Genomic DNA, 25,694 nt, shown 5'->3' with positions numbered 1-25,694 from the left:
GCAGTTTTTCTATCTATCATCTTTCTATCTATCTATCTATCTATCATCTATCATCATCTGTGTGTGTGTGTGAGAGAGAGAGAGACCACCTTTTTTTTTTTAAGCCAGGCAGCACCCGTGGGTGTGAAAACGCTGGAAGCGATTAGGGGATCTAAGGCAGCTATGCTTTGGTCAATGGAACCACTGGGCTAAGCTGGCTCAAGAGAGACCACCTTTTTGACTGTTGGACCTACTCAATCTGTTGGAGCCTGTCTTCATATGCAGGGGAAGTCCCAACACTGTGGGTTTGAGATCCATTGGCTACCCACGCCTGGTTCAGCCAGCCAGTCGAAGCTGTTCCTGGGGTGTGCGGCCGCTGTTGCATGCTGACAGCTTCTAGGAGCCACAGGTGAGGGCTGAGTGCAGGATTATGATTATTATTATTATCATTATCATTATCATTATTATCATTATCATTATTATTAGTACCCCGCCCATCTGGCTAGGTCCCCCAAGCCACTCTGGGCAGCTTCCAACAAATATTAAAATACATTAAAATGTCACAGATTAAAAACTTCCCTAAACAGGGCTGCCTTCAGGATGGGGACCAGAAGGAGCACAGCGTGACTTCCACCAGAGGTACTACCCCTCCTCTCTAATGAAAATAATATATTGATGGGGATGCATGAAGTTTTCATTGAACAAGGTTGAAGAAAGGGTAACCAGTGTTTACCAAAATGCCGATGTGATAAAACCAGTTGGGTGCTGTGTAGCATGAATAGCTACCGAATGATAAGGAATGGCAACACACCTGGGAAGCAAGCCTGAGCAAGTTTCTGCAGTGCTCACATCACCCAGAAAAGAGTCAGGGAAGATGCTCTAGCTCTGTGGACTTGTAAAGAGTTTCAGTGTCTCCCTCAGTTGTTGTCTCTTGCTTTGGCTTAGCGGAGCATAACAAGTATTGGGGAATGGGAAATGCAGCTCTATGGAGACCATGCTCACAGCAGCATTTTTCCTTCTCCCCACATTCATTTCCATCATGGAAGCAGGGAACTGATTTTTGTCTGTATACTATGCCTGGTTTTATGTTTTGTTTTTTACTTCTTTTTTTGTCTGAATGTCTTTTCACTTTAAGATTTCTCTTCTACCCTAGTAACTCTGGCCTCCCACTAAGATTCAGTACAGCTTGTTCTATGCTGTTTGGATATATTATTTACGATATTTATTAGTCGTTGCATTTGTAGCCCACCTTTTTCTCTAAAGATCTCAAGATGACGTACATGGTTCTCTCACTCCTCACTTATCCTACCTCACAACAGTCCTGTGAGGTAGGATAAACTGAGAGGCAGCGACTGGCCCAAGGTCACCCAGTGAGTTTCATAGGTGAGTGGGGATTTGAACCCAGTTCCTAGTCCAACTCTTTAACCACAACACAATACTGGCTGGTGTGACAGCTACCTTGGGTTACAGGAGCTATTTTGGCATGCAAGTGGTATATAAATAAAGGAAGTCACCCTGGGTGACTTCATATGTTTTGTGCTGATGAAAGAATCCCAGAACCCAGTGAGTCCCTCAGCAGCAAACGGTGCTTATGGGGAATTGTTAGCATTCATTTGCTTACTAATCTATGCCATGAATGCTCTGCTGCTTGCAGACACTCTTGGGTTACCTGTCTGGCCTCAGCTCAGGGACATAATAAGAAGTGGGCTTACTTGCAAGCTGTTCCTTGTGAATTGTGGTGATTCACAGGAGACCTCAAGGAAGGCTGCTTACCAGCAATTAATGCCCTGAAGACTCGGAGGGCATTGTCCCATAGCAACATTGCTCTGCCAGAGCTCTGTGCCTGTATGGGAGGGGGGAGTGGTGGAGCGTAGGCAGGCAGATGGAAGTACAAAGCAATTTAATTAGCTGTGAGCCTTCTTGGATGTCTCTTAGGGAAAGAGTCCTTGGCAGATTGAATGCTCACTCCCACTATCCTTTTGTGAGGCCTTTTGCCAGGACTACTTCTCAAGATTGTGGTGGGTGGAATAGTGAAACTGCTGAAGAAGAAGAAACATTGCAGACCTTGCCTTCCTGTGCTGGGACAGGATTTGTATCAACTGCAATATCCTAAAAGGATGACTCTTTGATTGTGTAGGCTGCAAATATTCCATACCATTAAATTCTGCACCATAAGAACTAAAACGATGGATAAATTAAGGGCTGGGTGGATTTATAAATCAAGGTAGGAATGGTCAATTTCACCCTACGAAGGAGGGGCAAAACCACCCCCAGCCCAGCTGCTGAAGTATCAGGTTCTGCATTGTTCATGATTTGCTGCCTGCATTAGTGGGGCATGATGTCACACTGTGCAGGGTGCTTGGTAGGTCTGACGTGGTACCACATAGTGCCACTTTTAATCTGGCAGCCACTCAGCATGAAGTGACCTTAGCACTCCAGAGGCCCTTGAACACCTGTCCATGTAACACGGGGGAGAGGTGGTGGCCAGATGAAAGCAGAATGTCTGAGGTTATAGGCACATTATTGGCCAGGCCAAAAGTTCTCCTGGTGTTATTCCTAGTTGGTTAGCACACCTTCCAGTGCTAAATAGCAGGGTGTCACAGAATCCTCTGCATTAGACATCCCTGCAGCATCCTTTTCCTTTTGCGCGAGATGCTTGGTGGGTCAGAAGTCTTGCATGCTGCTAAGCACTTCATCACATGCCATTTCTGACCAAGCAGGTGCTCTGCCCAAAATGAGAAAATGAGATGTTCCTGTTGCTAGGCAACTGCCCAGTGTTGTCCCCTCCTTACTCGGTTTCCTTCCCCAAATATCCATGCAGCCAGGACTAATAACAGTGGTGGACCAGCTAATTAGACATGGACTTAATGCTTGGCCCCCTGTGCTTTAACATTATGAAGCATGAGGCATGCGCCCAGGAGACACAGTGCTAAGTGAAGGATGTGAAGACAAAGGCTTTATTTTGCATGAGTCACCAGCTATCTACCAACAGTCTATCCAGTAATATAGGCAAACACCTCCACCTGAAAGATACTCTTTCCTGCCCAGGGGCAATAACACAACACCACCAGGCATTCTGCAGATAGCAATGTAAACAATTCATATGCCCTGTACATGTTTTGCTGTTGCTGAGCTACACACATTTATACATGCATTATACCTTTGTACATGTGTACTCTAGGCAAAAACCTGCTTTTGCAACATGACTGAGTGACTTGCTCCACTGAAGGACAAATCTCTCCATAGACTCTTCCCTCCTCTAGCAGGTTCATGCAGCCTATGCTGGAGTATTCGCCTGCCCTAGGGGTGGGAGAGAAAGGAGGTTCTTTTGGGGGCTGATTACTCCATTGCAGATTGACAGTTCAGCTTTTACTCTCTGAAGAGGTGCCAGGATAACAGATGCTGTTGCATGAATTCAGTCATCCTGCTCCCGGGGATATTTTTAGGTCCGCTAGTGAACAAGCATAGAATTTGGAACCTGAGCCATCAGCTCCTTTCAGACTCAGCAGTTCAGAATGGCAAAGCAGTTTTGGCAGTCTGTCGCTAAGGAAGATGCTTCGGAATCCAGGTGAGGCCAGGGCTCAGCAATTTGAGGTAGGATTTGAGGATGAGGGAGCACTCTCATTTGAAAAGCAACTCTGACCGCAAAAGAGAGATTCCACTGCAGGAACAGCATTGCCATTAATATATCTCTTGCGTGTAGGGGATTTGGGGAGTGTCAAAAAGCCACTGTTCAAGATCTGGTTATGTTTTTATAATATTCAGAGCTGGATATGGTGCACTGTAGTGTGGGTGTATTGTACAGCTGGTAGCAAATGCAAAACAAACTGATTAGATGTATATAGAAATAGATTTGCAGATATGAACCCGAATGAATGCAGAAAATATGCCAGGGCTGCTGCTTGTGAGAGATCGGCACATGATATACTATTCAGATGGCTTATCTGTGAACATGTTTCAAATTCCTAAAAACGTCACAGGTTCTATCACAAAGAGCACTGTGTGATATAGTCCACCCTAGAAAGCGCTGGTATTCTTAAAACGCATGAATGCTTTTGGAAGAGGCTGGGGGTGGGGTGGGAAGAACTCATGCAATAAAACAGAACAGAAACAATATCATGGCTAAATCTGGCCAATTGCATTCTGAAAGTTTCCAAGCAAACAGCCAATCATAGAAGCAAGAGAGTTCTAATACATTCTTTTCAGGTATCTCTCTGATCTCCCAACAGGCTCTAACAGTTATTCTCTAATCAGCTGATTTAAGTTAGATAATTTCAGACCCTCCAAGTGTCCCTATTTCCCAGGGATGTCCCTGATTTATAGAAGGCATCCTGGTTTCTGATTTGATCCCGGAATGTCCCACTTTTCCTTAGGATGTCACTATTTTCATTGGAAAAATGTTGGAGGGTATGACATTATCTGACCCCCAAGCTGTCTGAAGGCAATCCTCTATAGGGAAGTTTTTTGTGTTTATATATACTGTATGTTGGAAGCTGCCCAGAGTGGCTGGGGCAACCCAGTAAGATGTGTGGGGGTATAAATATATTTTAACTTCAAAACAGCTGTGGGGGTTGGGGCTGAGTCAGATCAGAGATTTGGCACTGCCAGATGGAGTGTTTTAAGTCTTTGCCTATTACTTCTTTCTTTAAATTTCCATATTGCCCTTCATCTGAAGATCACAGGGCGGTTTACAATATAAAAACACATGCATTTGTATTGATCAAAGTAATACATTTCCAAAAATTATGTTATTTGTCCTGGGAGAGGGGAGAATACAGGCAACATGATACATGTACTTGCATGCTTTCCCTCATGAGGCAAATGAGGGAGGAAGGGTATATAGTTTTAGACTGGGTATGGGGGTGGGGGACACATGGGGAAGATGTAAATGCTCCCTTTCTCAGCACTTCCTCACTGATTCAATTTGTACACACCCACACCCACACCCAAAAGGATCTGGTTTGAACTACAACTCCATGTTTCTAATCTAGCTTTCACCTACAGGAAATGCATGATGCATGGCAATTGCATGTTATATGTGTACAAATGTTTGCATTGTAAACACCACAAAGTGTGAAGGAGGAACATGTGAAGGAAAAGGTGAGTAGTGGACTTCTGCCAGGGAACCCTAATCAGCCACAGCTGCCATGCACTGTATGCATTATCTACAGGCTTTTTCCTTCACACTTCCCAGTGCTCATTGCCACAAAGACTGATGTATACACAACAAAGTGTTGGCCATATGATGTAAGAACTGACTCACTCATAATCACTCAGGCAAGACTCCTCTCTCATGGAATCACTATACATGGCTGGCTCAACTGCATAGTAAGAAAGTAAGTAAGTAAAACTTTAATACGGTCAAACACCAGCAGAAAAATAATACAATTCAATTCATAAGTTAAATTTCTATATCTTATAATATTGAATATTACACAATTTTAAAATTGACTATTAAAAGTGTGGCTATTAAAAGCTGAGTCTCTGTTGCCTCTCCGACTGTTATGGGTTACTTGGGATCATTATCTTTGGTGATTGCTTTCATCATGGCATGTCTTATTATTGTCACCAAGTAGCAATATTTAGCTACAACCCTAGTAGTCTCTATATCTGTGTCAGCTAGCAGATAGTTGGTGTAAGCTTCTCCTGATCGGCCGGGTAGTATGACTAGGAGCGGTTCAACTAACTTTTCTCTCGCCTCTCGGTATAATGAGCAGTGTGCTCAACTGCATAAACAACACAGACAATTATTTAAGATACTGATATTTTTATGGCTACTAAGGCTGCATATTAACTGAGAGGCATGTCACAGGGGCCCCTGCAGTGTCACAGTGTGTGATAGAAAACAAAGGTAGCTGTGTTGGTCCAAAAGAAAAAAAACCACCAAAGCTGAGCAATACCTTTCTTGGAACCCATCCAAATGTCGCTAAAGTGTGGCAAATTTCCATAAGTCTTAATCAAGCAAGATGTTAACACAAAGCAGAGGGTGATGGGGCAAGGAAAAATCAACTACTAAAAAATTAGACAGATGAAAGCTGGAGTTAGTGAGAGGTTGACTAGAGGAAGGCTACAGTCACTCATTTAGCACAATAGATTCCTGAGGATGGATGATGGATTATCACTGCTGAAATCCAAGAGCTAGATCAGTGTTGTGCCAAAGAGGTGCGAATCCTGCATGCATTGTTCATTGGCCTTTTTGTAAATCTGGCCATGAGTCAGAGAGTTGACTATCAGCAGAATTTCCTCTTCCACTTACGGTAGTTTGCTGAGCTTAGTTAGGAAGAAGGATAGCTACTCCCTGGGGCTGCACCTGAGCTCTCTAACATTTTGTTAACAATTCCAACTATGGGACTCGGCTTATCACCCACAGAGCAGCCTCTGCTTACTTCCATTAAGCTAAAAGGCCCCTGCTGGGATGCTTTTCTTAGAGACACCTGGAATAGACTAAGTTAGCAACAAGATATGATGAGAACCTAATGGAACCTCTTTGCACATTGATTGATTCATCACCGTGCCTTTATCTATTCTGTTGATCATAACTTCATGGCTTTAAGAAACACAGGAATTTTGTCTCATTTAAAATAATTATTTGCTTGGATTTAGAGGAGAGGGAAGAAGAGAGCTTCTTAGCGAAGCATGGTGCACTCTGCTTCCAACAGAGATAATAGTATTTTATTTTAATACTATTTTGTTGGAAGTCACCCAGAGTGGCTGGGGAGACCCAGCCAGATGGGCAGGGAAATAAATTATTATTATTATTATTATTATTATTATTATTATTATTATTATTATTATTATTATTATTATTACCTGAGCGGCAGCCACACAAACACACACCTCTGCTACCTAACACAATCACTTCACTCTCTGGGTTGGTCTTGTGAGCAGCGCATGAACCTTTGAATGTGCAAAGCTATTGTCTGGCTATTGGCAAGGCAACTCACAAATTGACCAGTTTTAACAAGGAGAAATAGCAGGGATGGGTACAACTCAGAAGCAAACACAACAGAGCTGTTCCCAAACTGCCACTTCTCCCTGTCACCCCCTGTCACAATTACAGCAATCGCAGGCTTTCAGAGAAAGAAGTACTAGATAAAAGAACAAGATCTTATAAGAGACAATAGTTTTAACACTTCACAGTTTGAAAGAACAAAATATGTTCCTAGAACAGGGAGTATAGATTCAAAAGATTAAGCAGAGTTGCAAATTATGACCAACTTAAGCCCATCTTTTATAAATAAAAGAGGTGAATTTAAATTTATAAACTTTAGATTTGCAAAAAGAAAGGGATCAGATAATGGTGATTCCCCCGTTAAGTCCCTATAATTCTATCCTACTTCTTCTCTTCTGCCCCATTTTCCTTCCCTTCCCTATTTGGGCAGCCATTTCCTTCTCCCTTTTTATGCAGGATGATAATAAGGTGATGATTCTTTTCCTTCTTGGTTCTGGACATTCCTGCTGAGAAAGGGGTGAAGTGGAGAGTTGCACATGCCAAATAAACCCTGGACTTTTTCTTATGTGCTCTTTTATTGAAAGCATCAGTAAATCCCAGAGAAGCTATACGACATTATAATATTGTTTAATCAAACTTAATTACTTCCTAGTTTTTATGTCCTCTTAGCGACATCCAGCTTGACATCTGTTTGAAAATACCATTTAATGTGAAACAACACATTAAAGCCCTAAACACCATCCAGTAATCATGACCCTAATCTTCTAGGTGGCAGTTAGATGGTTGCCTGCATAGACTGATCCTGAGTGCACAGTTTCAAGATTCACTAGTCTCAAGATTCATTGTGGCAGGAAATCTGATTTTGTTGCGGAGGCTTTCCAGCAGGTAAGACACCTGAGAGCATGGAGTTGTGTTTCCAGAAAGACAAAACACAGGCTGAATAACAAATGAGAACCTTGTCGCTGTCCGTCTTAACTACCTAGATAATTGCTAATCTCACCTTTTGTCAGAAGCAGGTCACTGCCTATATCAGAGGTCATGTGGTTTGTGAGTGAACACAGTTGGCTGGAGAAGAGGTGAGTGGTCGAACCCTCCAGCATCCAGCCATGATGAGTCCTTTTAGTTTTTCTGTGCTCAGGGTGGGGTGTGAATGAGGGATTGTTGTGATGAGCCAAGACTGGATTCTGGTTGTTTCTTTACCTTGTACATAGTGGTAGCTTGCCCCAGCTGCTTAAAGTGGGCTTCAGTTGAAGGTGCTGAATAATACTAATCCTTATCACATTCAGGTAGGTAGCCGTGTTGGTATGACACAGTCAAAATAAATAAAAAACTTTAAAAATTGTCCAGTAGCACCTTAGAGACCAACTAAGTTTGTTCTAGGTATAAGCTTTTGTGTGCATGCACACTTCTTCAGATCTGGACTACTGGACAATTTTTTGTGGTGCTACTGGACAATTTTTAAATTTATTTTGACTGCGTCAGACCAACACGGCTACTTTATCACATTGTTATTTCACAGGGACCAGGTCTCTTCTAAAGAATTGCTTTACGAACCATGTATCTTTGTTAAGGTGTTTTAAGCTCTGTTAAGCCAACCCAGCAGCTGCCAGTATCTTATTATTTCATTAGTAATTAGGTTCAACAAAACCTTTTGTCACTAAATCTTGTTTACTTTTATTAATTTCAATGTCCTGTACTTAGTTCTGTTGGACAGTACACCTATCCTCTCACAAATCTGGGCCTAGTTAGACTTGGTAGCATGAAATGGGTCTAACCCCCACCCCACTCCCACAGGGCATTTCCAGCAAGTGATAGCCTATAGCAAATCAGACAAGGAGTGGACAAATGACACCTTGATGTTGTAACTGATATTATCATGGTCCTGGGATAGTATTGTTGCAGGGTTTGGTTGACTATTGTTGCTGGTGAGAGTAGCTGTTTTAAATTAGGGATCCATCTGTAAGCAAGGACAGACTTTCTACTCAAGCACTATGAGAGGGATGTCTCATTGTCTAGGATGGGCTGTAGAGCACTGATGATACATTGGAATGCTTTAGGTGGAGCTGTGAGTGAAAAGAAATGGTGTTATGTTGCTTCCTCTCCTGGGTATGTCCTGAAATAGAATGAGAAGAGCCCTGATGGTTTAGTCAGATGCCCACTGTTAAGCATTCTGCTCCCACAGTGGCCAACCAGATGACTATGGGAAGCTGGCAGCAATAGTCCTCTCCCATTTGTTGTAGTAGGAAATGTTGAAATGTTTCATTTAATCCAAATAGAGTTTAGTGGATTAAGTCTCTTTCCATATGTTATCTCAGGCAGCTTTAGAAACTAATGCTATTTCTAGAGCCAATTTATTGGTTAGTTCTGTCGGCTTTGAGGACTGCCTTATATGCTGTTCATATTATCCTTGGAGGATTGAATTATTTCCTTGAGTGCAGGGTAGCAGAATTAACACAGTTGAGAGGAAAATCCAAATCCCTTCATTTTCACCAGTTCTTCATATTGCTTATGTTTATGATGGGTGTGTGTGTGTGTGTGTGTGTGTGTGTGTGTGGCACCTCTGTTGTGTCCTTTTAAAAAAAAAATTCTGATAGGGAAACATGACACCTGACATTTTATCGTCTAGTGAAGTAGTCTTCATATGCCAGGGATAGGAGGACATGTTGGAAGTATTTATGAGAAATATGCAAATACCAAATAAAATTATTGTTGTTTTTTTAAATGGTGGCAATCAGTCCAAGCTGAACATAGGAAAAGTCCACTTGGTCTTCTTGTGTCATGTGCAAAATAATGACTGAGCTGTAGTAAAACATGACCTGTAGTTTTGTGGATCAACCTTGCTACACAATAATAATGTGGAAAGTTCCAGGTTCAATCCCTGGCATCTCTAGTTAGGGTTGGAAAAGACTTTTTACCTGAAACCTTGAAGAGCCATGTTGGACAACAGTGAGTTGGATAACGAATGATCTGAATCGGTATAAGGCAGCTTTCCTTATTTCTAACGTTGTGTCATAAAAAGCTGATGTTATATTCATATGTATTAAAAGAGCAGCTGTTTCCAAGACTCAAGAAGCAATAATGACACATAGCATTCATGGGAGATTCAACTGCAAAAGTCATTGAACTGACTTTAGAAAGGATTTAGAAGTGAGATACAAGAGAGACAAAGAATCCAGAAGGCAAATTATCTGAGGAAATGTGGGAGAAATTATGCAATTTTTTTTAGTCCAGAAAAGAAAACTGAGGGAAACACTACAATGAGTTTTCAGGCAGAGTTGTTCACTCTGAGAAAAGGGCAATATGTAAGGGTTAATTTATGTGAAGCATTAGAATCAACTTTCTAACTGTAAGAGAAGCTTGATGAGGGAACAGTGGAGGTATCGGCTAAGTAATCTTCAGTTAATGCTTTAATGGTAATGCATTAGGTATAGAATATCCTGGTCCAGGGCAAAAGTTGGACCAGATGATTCAATGGACCCCTTCTTTTGGGAAGCAATAGGGAAGCATGATTTCTATGGGCACTTTCCAGCCTATGTTAAGGAATTTAATGCCTGATTTAAACAGCAGATTTCTCTCATTCTAATATCAAGTAAACTTTGTATATGCTTCTTTTAGGCTGGATTGTGTTCCATTTATGTATTAAATTTCTTAAGACACTTTTCCAGACACATGCTGAAGGTGCCCAGCAATTTGATTTTATCATGTCAAGCATGTTTGATTTGCACTGACTGCTGATTAGTTCCCGGTTCAATTCAGGATATTGGTGTTCACCACAAAGCCTTCAATGGATTGGGACATAGGTATCTCGTGGACTAGCTTTTTCAGCAGGCTTCTCTGCTCCACAAGTTGCAATCATCATCTGAGACTCTGCTGCAGGTCCTACAGCCTAATGAGGTGAAGGTAGTGTCAGCTAGGCTTAGGGCTTTTCCCCATGTAGCACCCACCCTATGGAATGTCCTGCCAAGAGAGAAATGTTGAGCTCCCTCATTGTATTATTTCAGGTGTCTGGTGAAGTCATGATTTTGTTATAGGGATTTTGGCTTATTAAAAAGCTTTTGTAACGGCTTAGGTTATGTCTATTTATTGACTGTTGGGATTTGTTGATTTGTGGTTTGCTGTATTGGGTTTAGTTCAGAGTGTTCTTGTATTATTATTTAATATTTTGAATGGCCTTCAGTTTCCTTGGAAAAGGATATGTGGTGAATGTTGCTAACAGTGACAATCTTTTGAAAACTAGTATAGAAGCAAAGTTTAAACACAATAAATATACTAACATATTCAACAGAGCCCAGCAGAAATCTTTGCAAATGAAAATGCTCTTAATTGCTGGTGAAAACTATTTAATGAAGGGGACACTGATCTCTCAAGGGAGTTGTGGATCAAAAATGCAATTGTGAAAGACCTACTAGTAATGGATAATCTGCTTAATCACAAAAGCATGGTTAACTCAACAACTGACAAAAACAGCCTAGACTGACTACAAAAAGATCAGCAAAAAAATTCAGGTCAGCTGTTTGCATGTCAATGTTTAATGAGGAGATGGCAGTCTCCACAGTGTTAGTGTCACACCGAATCTAAAACAGAGATGTACTTTGGAAATAATTCAAGATGCAAACAATCGTACAGTATAAAACTAAAAAAGAGCACTTGGAACAATTCTAATTTAAACCAAAACAAATGCAAGGCACTAGCTCAGAAAAACACACACAACAGACTCTTAACAGGGAAGGAACAATTGTTGGACTCAACTCAATGCTGTCAGTCTCCAATAACTATGCCGAAAAAGACGTGGTGCTTAAGTAATAGAAATATTTGGAAGGGAACTCCGTGAATGCTAAGTTACACCAACAAATATATAAGAAAAGCAAAGGAAGAGTGTAAGGAAGAAAGCTGAGAAATTTAATGCTCTGAAAGACATAGGATGACTGAGAATATCATAGAAAGTGGCTACTCTCATATGAATCTTTATGGGCTGGGCCTTTGTAGTGAAGGCACCATACTTGTGAAATAAACTCCCAGGGGGGATCTGCCATGCTCCCTTTTTCTATTTTTAGACACCAACTGAAGCCTTTTAAAAAAATCAGCTGGCTTTCAACACATGGTCTGCTATTTTAAGAAATTGCTATGGTCTGCTGCTTTTGGATTGTTACTATAATTGATGTAAAAGTACTTCCATTTTATTGTTTTGTTTTTTTGTATGACTTCCATATCAAATTGTGTGTGTGTGTGTTTATAAGCCACTTTGGTTGTTTTACTGAAAAGCTGGGTAAATTCTTTTTAAACGTTATATACTTCAGCAAATAAACATATCTAGGTGATTCAGTCCTAGCAAATTTCCAGTGAAACAGCCCCTATTTTGCAGGATATTTCTGATATCTGCAGTTGGCAGCAGAGCAGGTTGCTTATCGTTTTAGGAAGAGAATACATTCTATGCCCCAGGAGGAGATGTCTTGAAAGACATCTCCCCCTACCCTTCTACAGTTCCATTTTGTATATTTAGGCTTTGTCCTACATCCTTCCCCCCACCCCTGGAGAGGACCCAAACTAGCATTTTGCAGGACGGAAGTTCCGCTGGCATGCCTTGCCGCCGCCTTACCCTCTCCTAGTCTTGCTTTAGCTGGGGGAGCTGCCGCTGTTGCTTTTCCGCACAGGATCAGGTACAAACAAAACTAACCACCCGCTCTCTTTAGCATGTCATGTGGGGATTAGGGGGAATCCCAGGGGAAGTTTCCATTGAGCAGTGGGGAAGGGAAGCGTGCCCAACATGCTGCGCTTCAGCTACCCAGGACAGCCCCCTCCCCCCCGGTCAAAGGCGAGTTAACTTTTCCACGGTACCCACCTTTGGGGTTGGGTGGGGAAGCGAGGCTGCCTGCAAGCAGCGATGTGCTCTTCGCAAAAGCTTCATCTGGCCCCGGTCACCCACGGATGCCATTGGCACTTTGCGATTTGCACAAACTTACACGCATTGCCGCATTCGGACGAGAATTCCCCCCCCCCCCCTAGCGGCTTGAGGCTCCATCAGCCTACAATAGGTCGGGTGTGCTACGACTGGTACCTTCTCCTCCCTCCCTCCCTTACTTCCTTCCCTTCCCAGTGTCTGGGATTCCAATCCATACTATTATTATTTCCCCCCCCCCCTCCACGACCCTTCCTAATCTTTGCAGAGGACGCTGGTCCTCCCACGCTATTCCTCAATTGGCTAAAGAGGATATCTAACGCCCCGCCTAGAGTTAAAGGGGGAGCGAGGAGAACCGGAGAGGGAAAATAAAAGGATGCGGCCCCACTGATTGGACGGCTCTTGCCCCACTCCGCTCCTCTCGTCACATGATTGGACAGCTGAGGGCCTCCGTCTTTGGTACGCTTCAGTGGAGGACCCTCCTTACTTGTGATTGGGCGGCAGGGAGCCCCCCGCGCTCCCGCAGTCGCTGAACGCTTTGTGGAGAATGCCCCTCGCCTTTCTCTATTGGCCATCGGAAGTCCCGCCTTGTTGTGCGATTGGTGACCGACGCCCCCCCCCCTGCCGCTGAGGCCGGCTAGTACTGCCGCCGCTGCCCGGCCCGGCATGGCGGGTGGCGGGGCAGCCAGAACCCGAACCCGGAGGAAGGGCGGCCGGGATCCTCCTGATGCTCTGGTGAGGACATGGGAGGCGGAGGGAGGCGGTATCCGTTCCGGGGTAGTGGTGGTGGTGGTGCAGGAGGAGGAGGAAGCGAACGAGTGCTTCTGTTCTGCATCCACTGTGTTTTCTTTGCCCAGGTCAACCTCTCGCCCCGCAGTGATTTTTTTTCTCATTTACGTCCCTCCCGTCCTGCTCTTCTTTTTCTTCCTCCACCACCATCTCACGTGGACTCTGCCTTGCCAGGAATCTTCTCTTGAGAGTGAGGAAATGAGGGATCCCATGAGACTTAAGGGATTTCCTCTCTTGCTTCCTTTCTCACTCTCAAGAGAAGACCCATTAAAGTACACCCCATGTGTGGCCAGAACCTCCTTTTCACTACAGGAGCGCCTCGCCTTCCACCTTTTCCCTTCCCATCAAATATATGGCCTCAGTTTCGCCATCTAAATATATGGTGATCTTTGGGTCACCCACCGAGCACTGTACTGCGATTTCAGAATCCTCCTGTCTTGGTTTTAGCTCCAGAGTGGGATCTAGTACTTGTATGGGTGGGTGATTACACGACCGGGCCGGTAGGGAGACAATCGGTCTTTGAGTGTTACCTCAGGACTCAGAAAGGTGGTTGTATCTCGCCAGCTAATGTGTTCTTCTGTGCCAGCTGATGTGTTCCTCTGTGCCAACATTTTCTGTGTAGCAGTGAATGGAAGATGAGAGGTCATGAGGGAGGAAGAAATAAGCAAGAATGATGATTAAATCTGGGATGTGCCTCTTTTTTCGCCTTAAGGTTATTTCATAAGTGATTGCACTTTACGGGTTAACTGATCACTCCTGTGACTGTTCACATGCTAAGTTCATTTCCAAATAAATTTTCCAACTGCATTATTATTCATTCAGTGACCCAAAGGGGAAGGACAACAAAACGCTGACTGAAACTGTAACACAAGCCTTTTTTTAGTTACAATGCAGAGGAAACCTTGAAGAGCTCTATTCAGAAATGCATCTCCATTTGCCAAAACTACCTTTCTAACCTTTGTAGACTAACGACAGAGCTGTTTTAAAAAACGAACCCTTTGGATCCTGCCATATGTTGCAGAAGCATTGGCAACATTTATGTAGAAAGTAGCTGGAGAATTTGCTGATAAGAGAAATCAATAACACCTGACCAGAGTACTCACTGACCAAAGGTATTTAGGAAATCTGTTCCATGCCTCATTAGGAGCCTAGTGTTCTCTGAAGTACTTGAACTTTTTACTTAATGTACTAGTTCAAATGTGCAGGGAGGTTTTGGGATTTTTTTTTTATTAATGGAGACACATTTAATGTGAACACTTATCCTAAACAATAATTGCTGAGAACAGAAGGAGATGAATGAAAAACTTCCCCTTCAGGAAGGAATTTGATCTAAAAACCTATGGTCAGCCAACTTTCTGTAACTTGGAACTAAAGTGCTGGTGGTTACCTTAAAAATCCCAAATGGCTTGAGACCTGAGCACCAGAAGGAATTCTTTCTTGAATTTGAGACTGTTCAGATACAGAGTCCCTCTTCTGCCACCTCCTTAATTATTATAGTTTTATAATTGTTAGAAGGTTTATTGGGCGTTGTCAAATGTTAATTTGGCATATAAATATTTTAATTTTATAAATAAATCCATGCGTCCCCTGCTTTGCAATCATGTTAGAATAGAGGTGTGAAGACCCAGAAAAATGTGTGTGTGTGTGTGGCGGGGGGGGGGCGGCGAATCTGTCTATCTGTCTATACATGTTCATATGTATATACTTGTTAGATTTATGAAATGTATTCTATGGTTATTATTCAAACAATGGTTGCACATGTACTGCATGTAATTATAACTTGCTTGTTGAGATATGGCACAGAAAATACTTCTTAGGGTGTGCAAAACAGTTAAAGTTTACATCTCTGTACCAGTGCAAATCTAGTGCATTTTCTCTGAGTGTGAAAAAGGCAATTTAAATGCAAGCCTATGCATGTGTACTTGGAAGCATATGCTATTGAGTTCAATTGGAATTTCTCTCAGGAGAGTATGTGTAGGATTGCAGCTTGACTTATGCATACATTTAGTATGGGAGCTTACCAGGCAATGAGATGAGGTAATCAAGAGGTCAGAAGTAACAATGGTGGGATTCCATCAGTGTGCATTTGCTGGGTTGTTGTTTGTCCTACTGTACATCACATTGATCTTTAGTTGAATCTCTTCAACAATTATTTTATCTAGTCTCCAAATTAGTAGAGATCTTCATGGAGCTCTTCACAATTTGTGTGGGATTTCGTTAAAGATTTGGTGACAGTTGTATATTTGACTATTTTACTGTTCTGATTTCAGGCCATTAAAAAAAAAAAACAAGTTACATCGGACTAGTCCCAATATTGACTTTTATGTTTTAATGCTAAGAGCGGTGCCCAAATCAGTCAGAACAGACAAAAGAGATGGCCTTGAGTTGAACATAAGACGGCTGGACTTACAGCTATATTTTTAAAAATATAAATTTCTTCCAACTTTATTATTGTTCTTCTTGGTGCTTTTGTGTGATGAGGGTAAGTCTAAATCTCAAGATACTTTCACTATTCCTTTAAATTAAAGATATTTTTTTTATCATGTATTAGCTTTTCTACTCTTGAGGTGTAGAGCATTTATTATGGGCTAAAGCTCACGTGTGTGAGTCCTTCAGCCTGACACAATTTTGCTAGTAATATCAAAACAAGGATTGTGAGAACATGAATCAATCTTACAACTCACTCATATGTATCTTTACTTGGAAGTAAGTCCTATAATGTGTATTATTCCCTAGTAAGTGTGCCTAGAAATTTAGTATTAATGGAGCAAAGAGATGTGAGTAACTTTTCCTAATCCAAACTAAATAGTAATGCAAGAAGTGTGCTCTAGTCAGCTGGAACTTGTTTCTGTGAAGCAGGCCTTTTTCTGTTGTATTTTGGAAGAGGCCAAGATTTTAAATTGGTCTCAGCCCTTAAAAATGTGAAGAGGCTTCAGCAACCCTTCCTATATATCCTTTTTTATCCATCTTAATATTTGGATGCTTTGAGCATGGCTGTTGTGAATGCAAACAAGAGTAAACTGCAGTAAGTTGTGGCTTGTAAGTCAACTTCAAACACTGATTTGAAACCCTGGTTTAGCAGTCTCTTACAATCATGGTTTATAAACTGGTCCAGGTGAATGTAAGAACATCAGAAATGTGCTGCTAGGCATGTCTAGTCAGTAGCTGCCAGTGGGGCAGCATATGTGGGGCAACACTGCTCTCCTAGCTTCAGAACACAGCTTGGCATTGGCACTTAGTGGAGGGAGAGGGGTAAGGGAGCTCAGCACTGTATGCATAGGCCTATACCAGAAAGAGTGTTGGATTGACTTTCCTGCCCAGCACAGTGCCAAGCTTCCTGCACTTTGCCCCTCCCCCCTTCATTAAGTGCAGGTGATGTGCTGTGTTCAGAAGCTAGGAGAGTAGCAGATCCCCACCTATACTGTTGTTGCATGGGCCACTACTGCATTCTGTTTGCATAATGACCAGCCAGATGCCTATGGAAAGCCCAGGTCTGGATGTATAATGCCAAACCATGGTTTGGTGTAATGTTTCAATCAGCTTTAGGCTGAAGTCCTATACACATTTATCTTGGAATCAGTCTCATTGAACTCACTGAGGGTTAGTTCTGAGTCTAGGATTTCAAGTCTAGGATTTCACTGTTAGTCTCCATATCAGAAGGGTCTGTTTTGTGTTTTATTTTATGTGGTGGCATATTCTTTTTCAGCTGAATGGTCAAGGAAACAAAGAGAATAATTTTTGAATCATATATCTAATTTTTGTTTAAACCCACTAGTAAATTTTGTGATGTAATAATGTGAGGAATAATACTGGTACATGTGTTTGTGCCAGTTTTGGTAGCATACAGTACTTTGGTTACTGCTCTGGGGAGGTTTTTCCTGCAAGAGCTCTAGCAATCAGAATTGAATGTTGAGTTTGCCTTATACTGTACAGGTACCGGTAATTATAAGATGCAGAACTCTTTGAGCAATACCACTGTTGAAATTTAAGCTCCACCCTTCCTCCTGAATGCTACAGTTACAGAGGAGGCTGTTAGATTTCTTCATGACTTTTCTAAATGTGATTCTGGAGCTCCAGTTGGCTGTCAGATGGGATTTCTGAAATATCTTTCTCTTCACAACAAACTGGTGGGAAGGAAGTGAACAAGCAGTGCAACAGCGGGATGCATACAGTACATAGAGGTGTTCAAGGCATGAGCTTTCCTGGTCAATTATTCATATAGGATCCTGGAACATAGGGGGTCTGCTTTGAAATAGGCAGGGGTCTCTGGACTACTCGAGGGTGCCTTCAGCATTCATCAGTCATGTCTTGTAATGTTATATGTGAGAAATGTGGGGGGAAGTTCTTTGTGTTTGTCTCTTGCAGTCTGTTTGAAGCAGGTGTCCTGAAATGGGATTTGGAAAATGTACAGGGTATCAGATAATTGGAAATAGTGGCCAGACTTCAAATGTTGGCAGAGTACTGAAGTTTGTACTCGACTTCAAGCCAGCTTGGGTTTCTTTTTTTCAGAGTTCTTGTATATTTCCGGTTCTTGGTATGCTAGTACTTACGGTATTTTCTTTAGTTGCTGAAAGTCAAGAGGAGCTATGTCATTTATTTTCCAAATTGTTTGCTCATGCTTGCTTTGTAAGTGATCTGATAAATATATACTAAACGTGAGCCCATCACTTGTTGAAAAAATCTTTGCACATGCAAAGTTAATGAGCCTTCTATGAGAGGTTAATTTTATCTCTTTTCCACATGGAAACTAAATCTGACATGATGAAGATACCAAGTACCTAGTAGCTTTAAGAAATATATGGTGCTACATTATATATGAGAGCCAGTGTGGTGTAGTGGTTAAGAGCAGTGGACTCGTAATCTGGGGAACCGGGTTCGCGTCTCTGTTCCTCCACATGCAGCTGCTGGGTGACCTTGGGCTAGTCACAATTCTTTGAAGTCTCTCAGCCCCACTCACTTCACAGAGTGTTTGTTGTGGGGGAGGAAGGGGAAGGAGAATGTTATCCGCTTTGAGACTCCTTCGGGTAGTGATAAAGCGGGATATCAAATCCAAACTCTTCCTCTTCTTGTACATTGGTTGAATTAAAATGTTAGGCAAAACCATGGTTTGGAAGATTGGGAACAAGCCACGGGCCTTGAGTCCTCTCTTCTCATTCCTTGGTTTCCTCATTCATGTGTACAGATTATGGATAGCGGATTAGTATTTTTCCATTTAGAGTTATCACCATTCTTGTTGCTATTGAGAGATGAGCAATTATTTCCAGAATTTTTGGCTCCAATATGGGATAGATTCTAATTAAGGCATATGCCAAGTTGCTATTATGCCTATAGTTTTTTAGACAGTTGTAGAAAATGCAGGTCTTGTTAGCACCTGCTCTGCCACATCTCCATTGACTGCTGTAGCCAAGGACATACATCTCATTTAATCTTAAAATACCAATGGTGCTCGGCTGTGTAGAAGCTTTGTCTCAGAATTAAGCATTATTAATTTGGGGGGAAATGTTGCTATAACCCTGTATTGCATTGCATTATGGTGTTGAAAGAGTCATGGGCTATATTACTGAGGGTAAATGGCTATTAGAAAGTTTAAATGAATGTGAATGGTACTTTTAAGATTTGTGCGAATTAAAGTCAGCAAGTTCTTGGGAAAATAATTTCAAATCATATACTCAATTTTTTAAATTTTATTCTATTTAAATTAATTATCTTACGCCATTTATCTAGTCTAGTGGATTATTTTTTGTCCGTGTGTATTAGGCTGCAGAGGGTTCAGTAAACAAACTAGAAAATGCAAGACTCAAACTGGTTTCTTTCCCCCAGGTATTATAAAAGAGACAACCCTATATGAAGATGGGACTGCTGGTGTACATGCGTAACCTGCTACTAGCCCTCTGTCTCTTTCTGGTGCTGGGCTTTCTGTATTATTCAGCTTGGAAACTGCATCTTCTCCGATGGGAGGATTCAAGTAAGTATGTTGCTCAGGCCATTTAAGAGCCTCCATAGATGTATGGCTAAGTAATTTTTTATAGATTTCAGGTCTGCCTGCTGTGGAACAGCCTGAAACATGTCCAAACAATTGTTTGATCCTTTCCTGTGCTGTAGAGATCAAATGTATCTTCCTCTTAATGTTGTTAATACCTAGATCAATTAATTGGAAAATTATAAAATGAACTGTAGGTTCCTGTTGCATTTACATAGGTATTTTGTCTATAGATGTGATAGTTATTTATGCTACTACTGTTGGGTGAGCCACTGACACTTGTGTGAATATTTATTACTATTGTATTACGGTGGTGGTGACGGCTCTTTATTTCTTCATCTTTTATACAAGCAGAAGCATGTTGTTTCCATTTATTTTCTTTATCCTCCATTAGATATGACTTATTGGTAAAGGCATTCATTTTGTGGAGGATGGTTTTGTCCTGGTTCTGCACATAGCTGTCAACCCTCCCTGCTGTTCCCCACTGCTATAATAAGGGAATTTCCTGCAAAAAAGGGAAAGGTTGACAGCTATGGTTCTGCAACTGATCTGTATGTTTTCATTGTGTCCGGTACATACCAGGACACAACTGAATGAAGAATCCAACACACATACAAAATGCAGTCATTGTGCTGGTATTTGCACAGAGTGAGATGCAACTTCAATGCCTTGCTTACTGGTGTATTTGGGCTTTGGTTACTCAGGTGGAACCAATTCTAGTTTAGTCCTTATTTAAATAGCTGAATATTATTTGTTTCTCCAATGCTTTATTAAACAAAAAAAGCAATACAAATGTTGTTGCTTTCATTATTATTTGGTTCAATCCATGATGCAGTTGATGGTGTGCAAATTATGAAGGATAATCTGGGGTTCTCCTTAGTTTGAACACACTTCTCCTTTCTATCTCTTATTGGCTCCTTCCTGACATTTTAAACATCTTGTTTTGACAGGGTGAAACTGCAAGTTTCCTGCTTCTCTTCCACATAGGTGTTCCTTCTATATGCATGTTATTGGATATTCATTTTAGTTTTTTGCAACTTGGTTACTATATGAGCAAGCTACCATGGTGTGTTCAGTGTAAAAGGCAGTGTTCAGTGTGACAGGAAAGGGTACGGCAACTTAAAATAAATCTGGGGTGATGGGCTTTGCACATCCAGCTGCAGGTGTGGAGAAACGTTTTTTTGGCTGCTGTTGAATGCTGTCAGCTGCTGCATGCAAACAGTGGGGGTGGTTAGACACAATCACATATTCTGGTGATGGTGGTAAACAGATGCACACATGGACACATCCACACCTACTTGTTAGAATCAGGCTTGGAGTCAATGGGAGGGATTTTTATCTAGGCCTGAAGGCTTTTTCAGCTATAAATGTTAACCCTTCACTTCCCACTTATGATTCCCCCATATGGCCCTGTGTACCGCATTTAGGCTTGGAAAAATATTTTCTGGTTTCAAAGGGAGGTTTGTGGTGCTGGGAATTGAGGAGGGGAGGCTGCAGGCCTGATGGGGAGGTACCATGGGCTGTATTTGACCCGTAGCCTGGCAGTTACCTAATCGTGGCCTGCTTTGTCGTTTCTATTACCATGTTTCCTGGCAGCACCAAAACAGTTACTGGGGTGTTTTCAGAGTACCTAAAGTGAATACATTATTCATTCCCAAACCCTCCTACATTGCCCTCTGTATCTGATGTAGTGCAGGATCTTTTATTATGTTTGCAATAAAATGTGCTGTGTGTTTAGGAAAGGGTTGTGGTAGTGTCTTGATATTTGTCTGTCACTTGACTTTATTATTGTGGCATACTTATTTCGTTGTTAAGATAATAGTAAAGTATATTATTGTAATGGTTGCTAATGTTTAACTTCCTGTATATAACTATCTACTACACCTCATTGTCTCTTGGAAACCACCATGGTTATTGTGAGATGAGTCTTTGAGACAGCAGTCTGCTTATTTGCTTTATGGAAGTTAAAAAATGGTAAGTACATATATAGAAAAATAGGAGTTGAAGTACACTGGAGAACAAATGCATCTGAAGTACAGTGGAGTAACATCCCACATCTGATGCGTGCTTACTTGGAAAATAGCCCCACTTAGTTCAATGGAACTTAATTCTAGGCATGTAAGGCTTTGGATTGCAGCCAAAGTATCCTGACAAATGTCGTAACTACAATGAGGTCATCTGGGAAGTAAAATGTAGTAGTACAGTTGGTGTGATGCCTGATCAGTGTTAAAAATAGTGTCTCTAATAATGCTCTTTAAGCATAGGATGTGCAATTATAGTTGGACCATTTGGCTCCAGTAGTGCTCAGCTTGTAGTTCAAACTTTGACGGGATAACTTTATTTGTAAACTAAATAGCCTATTTCTAGGTCATATATGTTTCCCATATATTTCATGAAACAGCACAACCTAGCCAAACTTAAGTATATTGAAATTTTATTTTTATTTATTCATTTAATGTATTTATTAAACGTGTATACCACCCTTCATTCATAGATCTCAGGGCAGTTCACAACATTTTAGATCATTCAGTGGGAGATAATAAAGCACATGCTTCTGAAATAAATTGGACCTCAGTGCTTAACTTTTGCTGGATCGTTTCTAATGTTTTTTCTCCTTTGCATGTAACCACAAATTTGTATATATGTATAAATATATATATATATACCTGCTAACCTAAGTTAGCATTTCAGGCATATTTCTAATCCCTGTAGTCTATGAAATCTTATACCACAAGCTTGTTAATCTTTAAAATGCCAAAAGACTACTTGTTACTTCTGTACGTATATATATTACCTACAACTTGCACTTAGTCTCTGTTCTGCCAAGGGGCAGGGTTCTCCTTTTTTTGAATCTGGATCCAATAAAACACACAGATGGAAGAAGAACACAAAAAAAGTATGCTTTAATTTTCTAGATACAATCAGACAAACGTAGCGTACCTGACCAACGCCCAAACACAAATCTCCTCCTCTTCTGCCGCCCGGGGCTTCAAGAGAGCAGCGGGAGAGATCCCTCACACCAGAAACCCCACAGCACCCAAGACCTAGTCTGTGGCGAAGCCCCAATCTGTCCCCTCCATTCCCTTGCTTATATAGCCGACTTAAGTTTGATTGTTTTCACCTGGCCATCAGGCACCATTCCCGAATGGTCAGGGAATCAGGCACCTGAGTGTGGCTTGGCCAAGGTCATTGGCAGCTGAAGGTGTTCTCGACTAATTGCATCCTCCTCACAAGCAACCTTACTTTGCTAATTAGAGGAGGAAAAGGGAATAGGACATGTAACCTGACTCCTCGTGATTACAAAGATCTTCCGCGAGTTTCCACTACACTCCACCCCTTAACATATCCTATTTCCTTTTCATCCTCGGTGTCATTTGATTGAGTATAGCCCACATAGGTTGCACCTTTGCATACAGCTGCTTAATTTTAACAAACAAAAAACAAGTGAAGATCATGGAAATACATATAATCACCAAAACAATGATAACCGGATGCAAGGCCAGGTTCAAAATATTGGTCATGGTGGGACTCCATCCGGAGAATATGTCCCACCAATGATGCACAGTGAGATCCCCAACATCTCGCATCACTCGCACTAACTCTGCTCCCTCATGTTTAATTTTTAACATCATTCCTCTAATCAAATTTACAAAGAAAAACTATACTCATGACTATCTATATGATCCCCCCTCAATCTGTCCTCCGGAATCTTTATCCCGCCAACTCCCCTGCGTTATCCGTTGTATTCCATGTAATGGACCATGACAGCATAAAATTATCATATGTCCATGGGATGGAGAAGTACAGTCGTTTGCCAGACATCATCCATGTCCCCTGTCCAGTCACATTCATACATCTGCCATGGATGCCGGGGAGCCATCGCCTTTGAGACAGAGCTGGTTGTTCACACAGCAGCAGCGTAGTCGTGTTCAACTCAGGAGGATTCGATTGATCATAGATGTGCGCACAGAGGCAGACTATTACCCACCACCACCAATTCATGGTGTCCTAGAAGCATATAATAAGAAAATTATTATGGCGTATTACAAAGAAATAGGAGAGTCATTATTCTCGCCGCTTCAGCTTGGCTGCATCTAAACATATGGGTGCAGTAGCATTTGCCAAAAGCACCCAGTAGGTGGCCCCAGGTCCCTTACTAACAATCTCTCCAGGTCTGTTTGGCTGATCGGGGTATACCACCCATACCTTCTGTCCAGAGGTGAGAGTGGTATCTGTAGATCCAAACTCTCCTCTCCTCCTGACAGTAGATGGAGGTGGACCTGGTGCTTCCTGAATATCGGGTACACTGATACGCTCGCAAATGAGTTGCGCTATTCGTTGTCCTGTTAGCAGAGATGCATCTTGAGTGCTGACATTATGGAGGAGCACCTTTACTTCTCCTTGGTAGTCGGCGTCCACCACCCCTCCTAAAACCTGCAAGCCTTTTAAGGCTAGGCTGGATCGAGGTGCGATGCGCCCATAGGTTCCATGGGGAACGGTGACCCCAATCCCCAAGGGTACTAGTACCTGCCCTCCGGCTGGTACCACCACATCCTTAGGGGTTATGAGGTCAGCCCCAGCACTATCGGGCGTCGCTCGGAGGGGTGGCTGGCCATAAGGTTGGAGTTTCCAGACCTTTAGGTACTCCACTGGTGCTGGCGCTGGCAAACTTATCATTCGTTGCAATGGTGTTTGGCCAGCGCATAGTGGACGGCTATTTAGTTCAAATTCCGCCTGATCTAGAACTTTACCCCACCCCTTCAGGGTATGGGTGGGGGTCAACTGTTTAAGCTTTTGCTTTAGTAACCCATTTAGCCGTTCTACCAACCCAGAAGCCTGTGGGTGGTGAGGAATATGATATATCCACTGGATATTCCATTCATTTGCCCAATCTTTTACCTCTCCCCCTGCAAAATGACTCCCATTGTCACTCTGTACCTGAAGGGGCGCTCCATACCTCCGTATTAACATCTCCAACCCCTTTATGGTGTTCTGCTGGTTCGCTCGTGCGCAGGGGTAAGTCAAGAGATACCCTGAAAAGGTGTCTACCATGGTTAATGCATACTGCCAACGTCCACATTTGGGTAAGGGTCCTATATAATCAATCTGCCATATTTGCCCAGGACCACTTCCCCGATGTAATTTTCCCATGGGTGTCTTAGACAGAGGCATCTGTCTCACCTGGGAGCACACTTGACAATTAGCAACCACTGTGGCAGCGGCACTCACTGAACATGGAATGCCTCTCTTGATGGCCCATTCTTTGGTGGCTTTGGCCCCCAGATGCCCTGCCTTGACATGCGCCCAGCGTGCTAATACCAATAACTCTTCGTCTTCGTCTTCTGGAGTAGCTGTCCGTACTCTTGCTAACCGATCAGCAGCCTGATTGTACAGGGCAACAGGTGTCCCTGTTGTATGTCCATCTACATGTCCAATGTGCATTTGTACTTTTGAGAGCATTTGATCCAGTTTTATCCAGAGGTCCTGCCCCCACAATGGTCGGTTGTGGATGCAAAAGCCATCCTGTTTCCACTTTGGAAACCATACAGTCAGCCCTTTAAACACAGCCCAAGAATCAGTATAGATATATACAACATCCCCTCCTTGCTCAATTGCATGTTCCATGACCATTAATACAGCCATTAACTCAGCATATTGGCTGGACTTCCCTTTTCCTCCTCTGGTCAGAGTGATTTGTTTTCGAGGATTTAAAGCGGCGGCACGCCAGACTCGCTCATTTCCCTGGTAACGGGCGGAGCCATCGGTGAACCAGACTTCGTCATGAGTAACCTGCTCATACGGGGGAGCTTCCTGTGCTGGGGGATCTTTAAGTTCTAAGCTAGGAATTTCTTGGATTTCTTCCCCTGTAGGAGTCACAGCCAACACTTGCTCCTGCAGTGCGCTCACCCCATGAGAACCAGGTCTAGCTCTTTCTGCAATATACCACTTCCACTTTATAAGGGAAGATTGTTGAGCTCTCCCTACCCTGGGACTGGTAGAATCATCATTCACCCAAGCCATGATAGGAATGGCTGGTCGTAATACAACAGGGTCGGATCCAGTTAGCCTAGCAGTTTCAACCAAGGCCCAATAGCATG

The 25,694-nt window shown here is 42.3% G+C and overlaps 1 protein-coding gene across 11 annotated transcripts in view; it reads left to right on the top strand.

Moving 5' to 3' along the window:
• The first annotated feature begins 3,374 nt into the window (after positions 1 to 3,374).
• Positions 3,375 to 25,694, top strand: part of ST3GAL3 (ST3 beta-galactoside alpha-2,3-sialyltransferase 3) — a 174,844-nt gene continuing 152,524 nt past the window's right edge. For 8 of the 11 annotated variants that reach the window (XR_004426849.1, XM_033152365.1, XM_033152362.1 and 5 more), the window contains exons 1-2: positions 13,416 to 13,562; positions 19,437 to 19,581. Coding sequence is in view for 9 of the 11 variants with exons in the window: in XM_033152365.1 (XP_033008256.1) it covers positions 19,461 to 19,581 (121 nt within the window). In the remaining 2 variants the exon portion in view is untranslated. Of the gene's footprint in view, positions 3,548 to 13,415; positions 13,563 to 19,436; positions 19,582 to 25,694 lie in introns of those variants that run through there. The other 3 variants (XM_033152358.1, XM_033152367.1, XM_033152368.1) reach the window with 3 other exon arrangements.

The sequence above is a fragment of the Lacerta agilis genome, chromosome 6, assembly GCF_009819535.1.
Source record: "Lacerta agilis isolate rLacAgi1 chromosome 6, rLacAgi1.pri, whole genome shotgun sequence".
In the NCBI taxonomy this organism is placed as follows: Eukaryota; Metazoa; Chordata; class Lepidosauria; order Squamata; family Lacertidae; genus Lacerta; species Lacerta agilis.
This window is presented reverse-complemented; position numbering and strand designations above follow the sequence as displayed.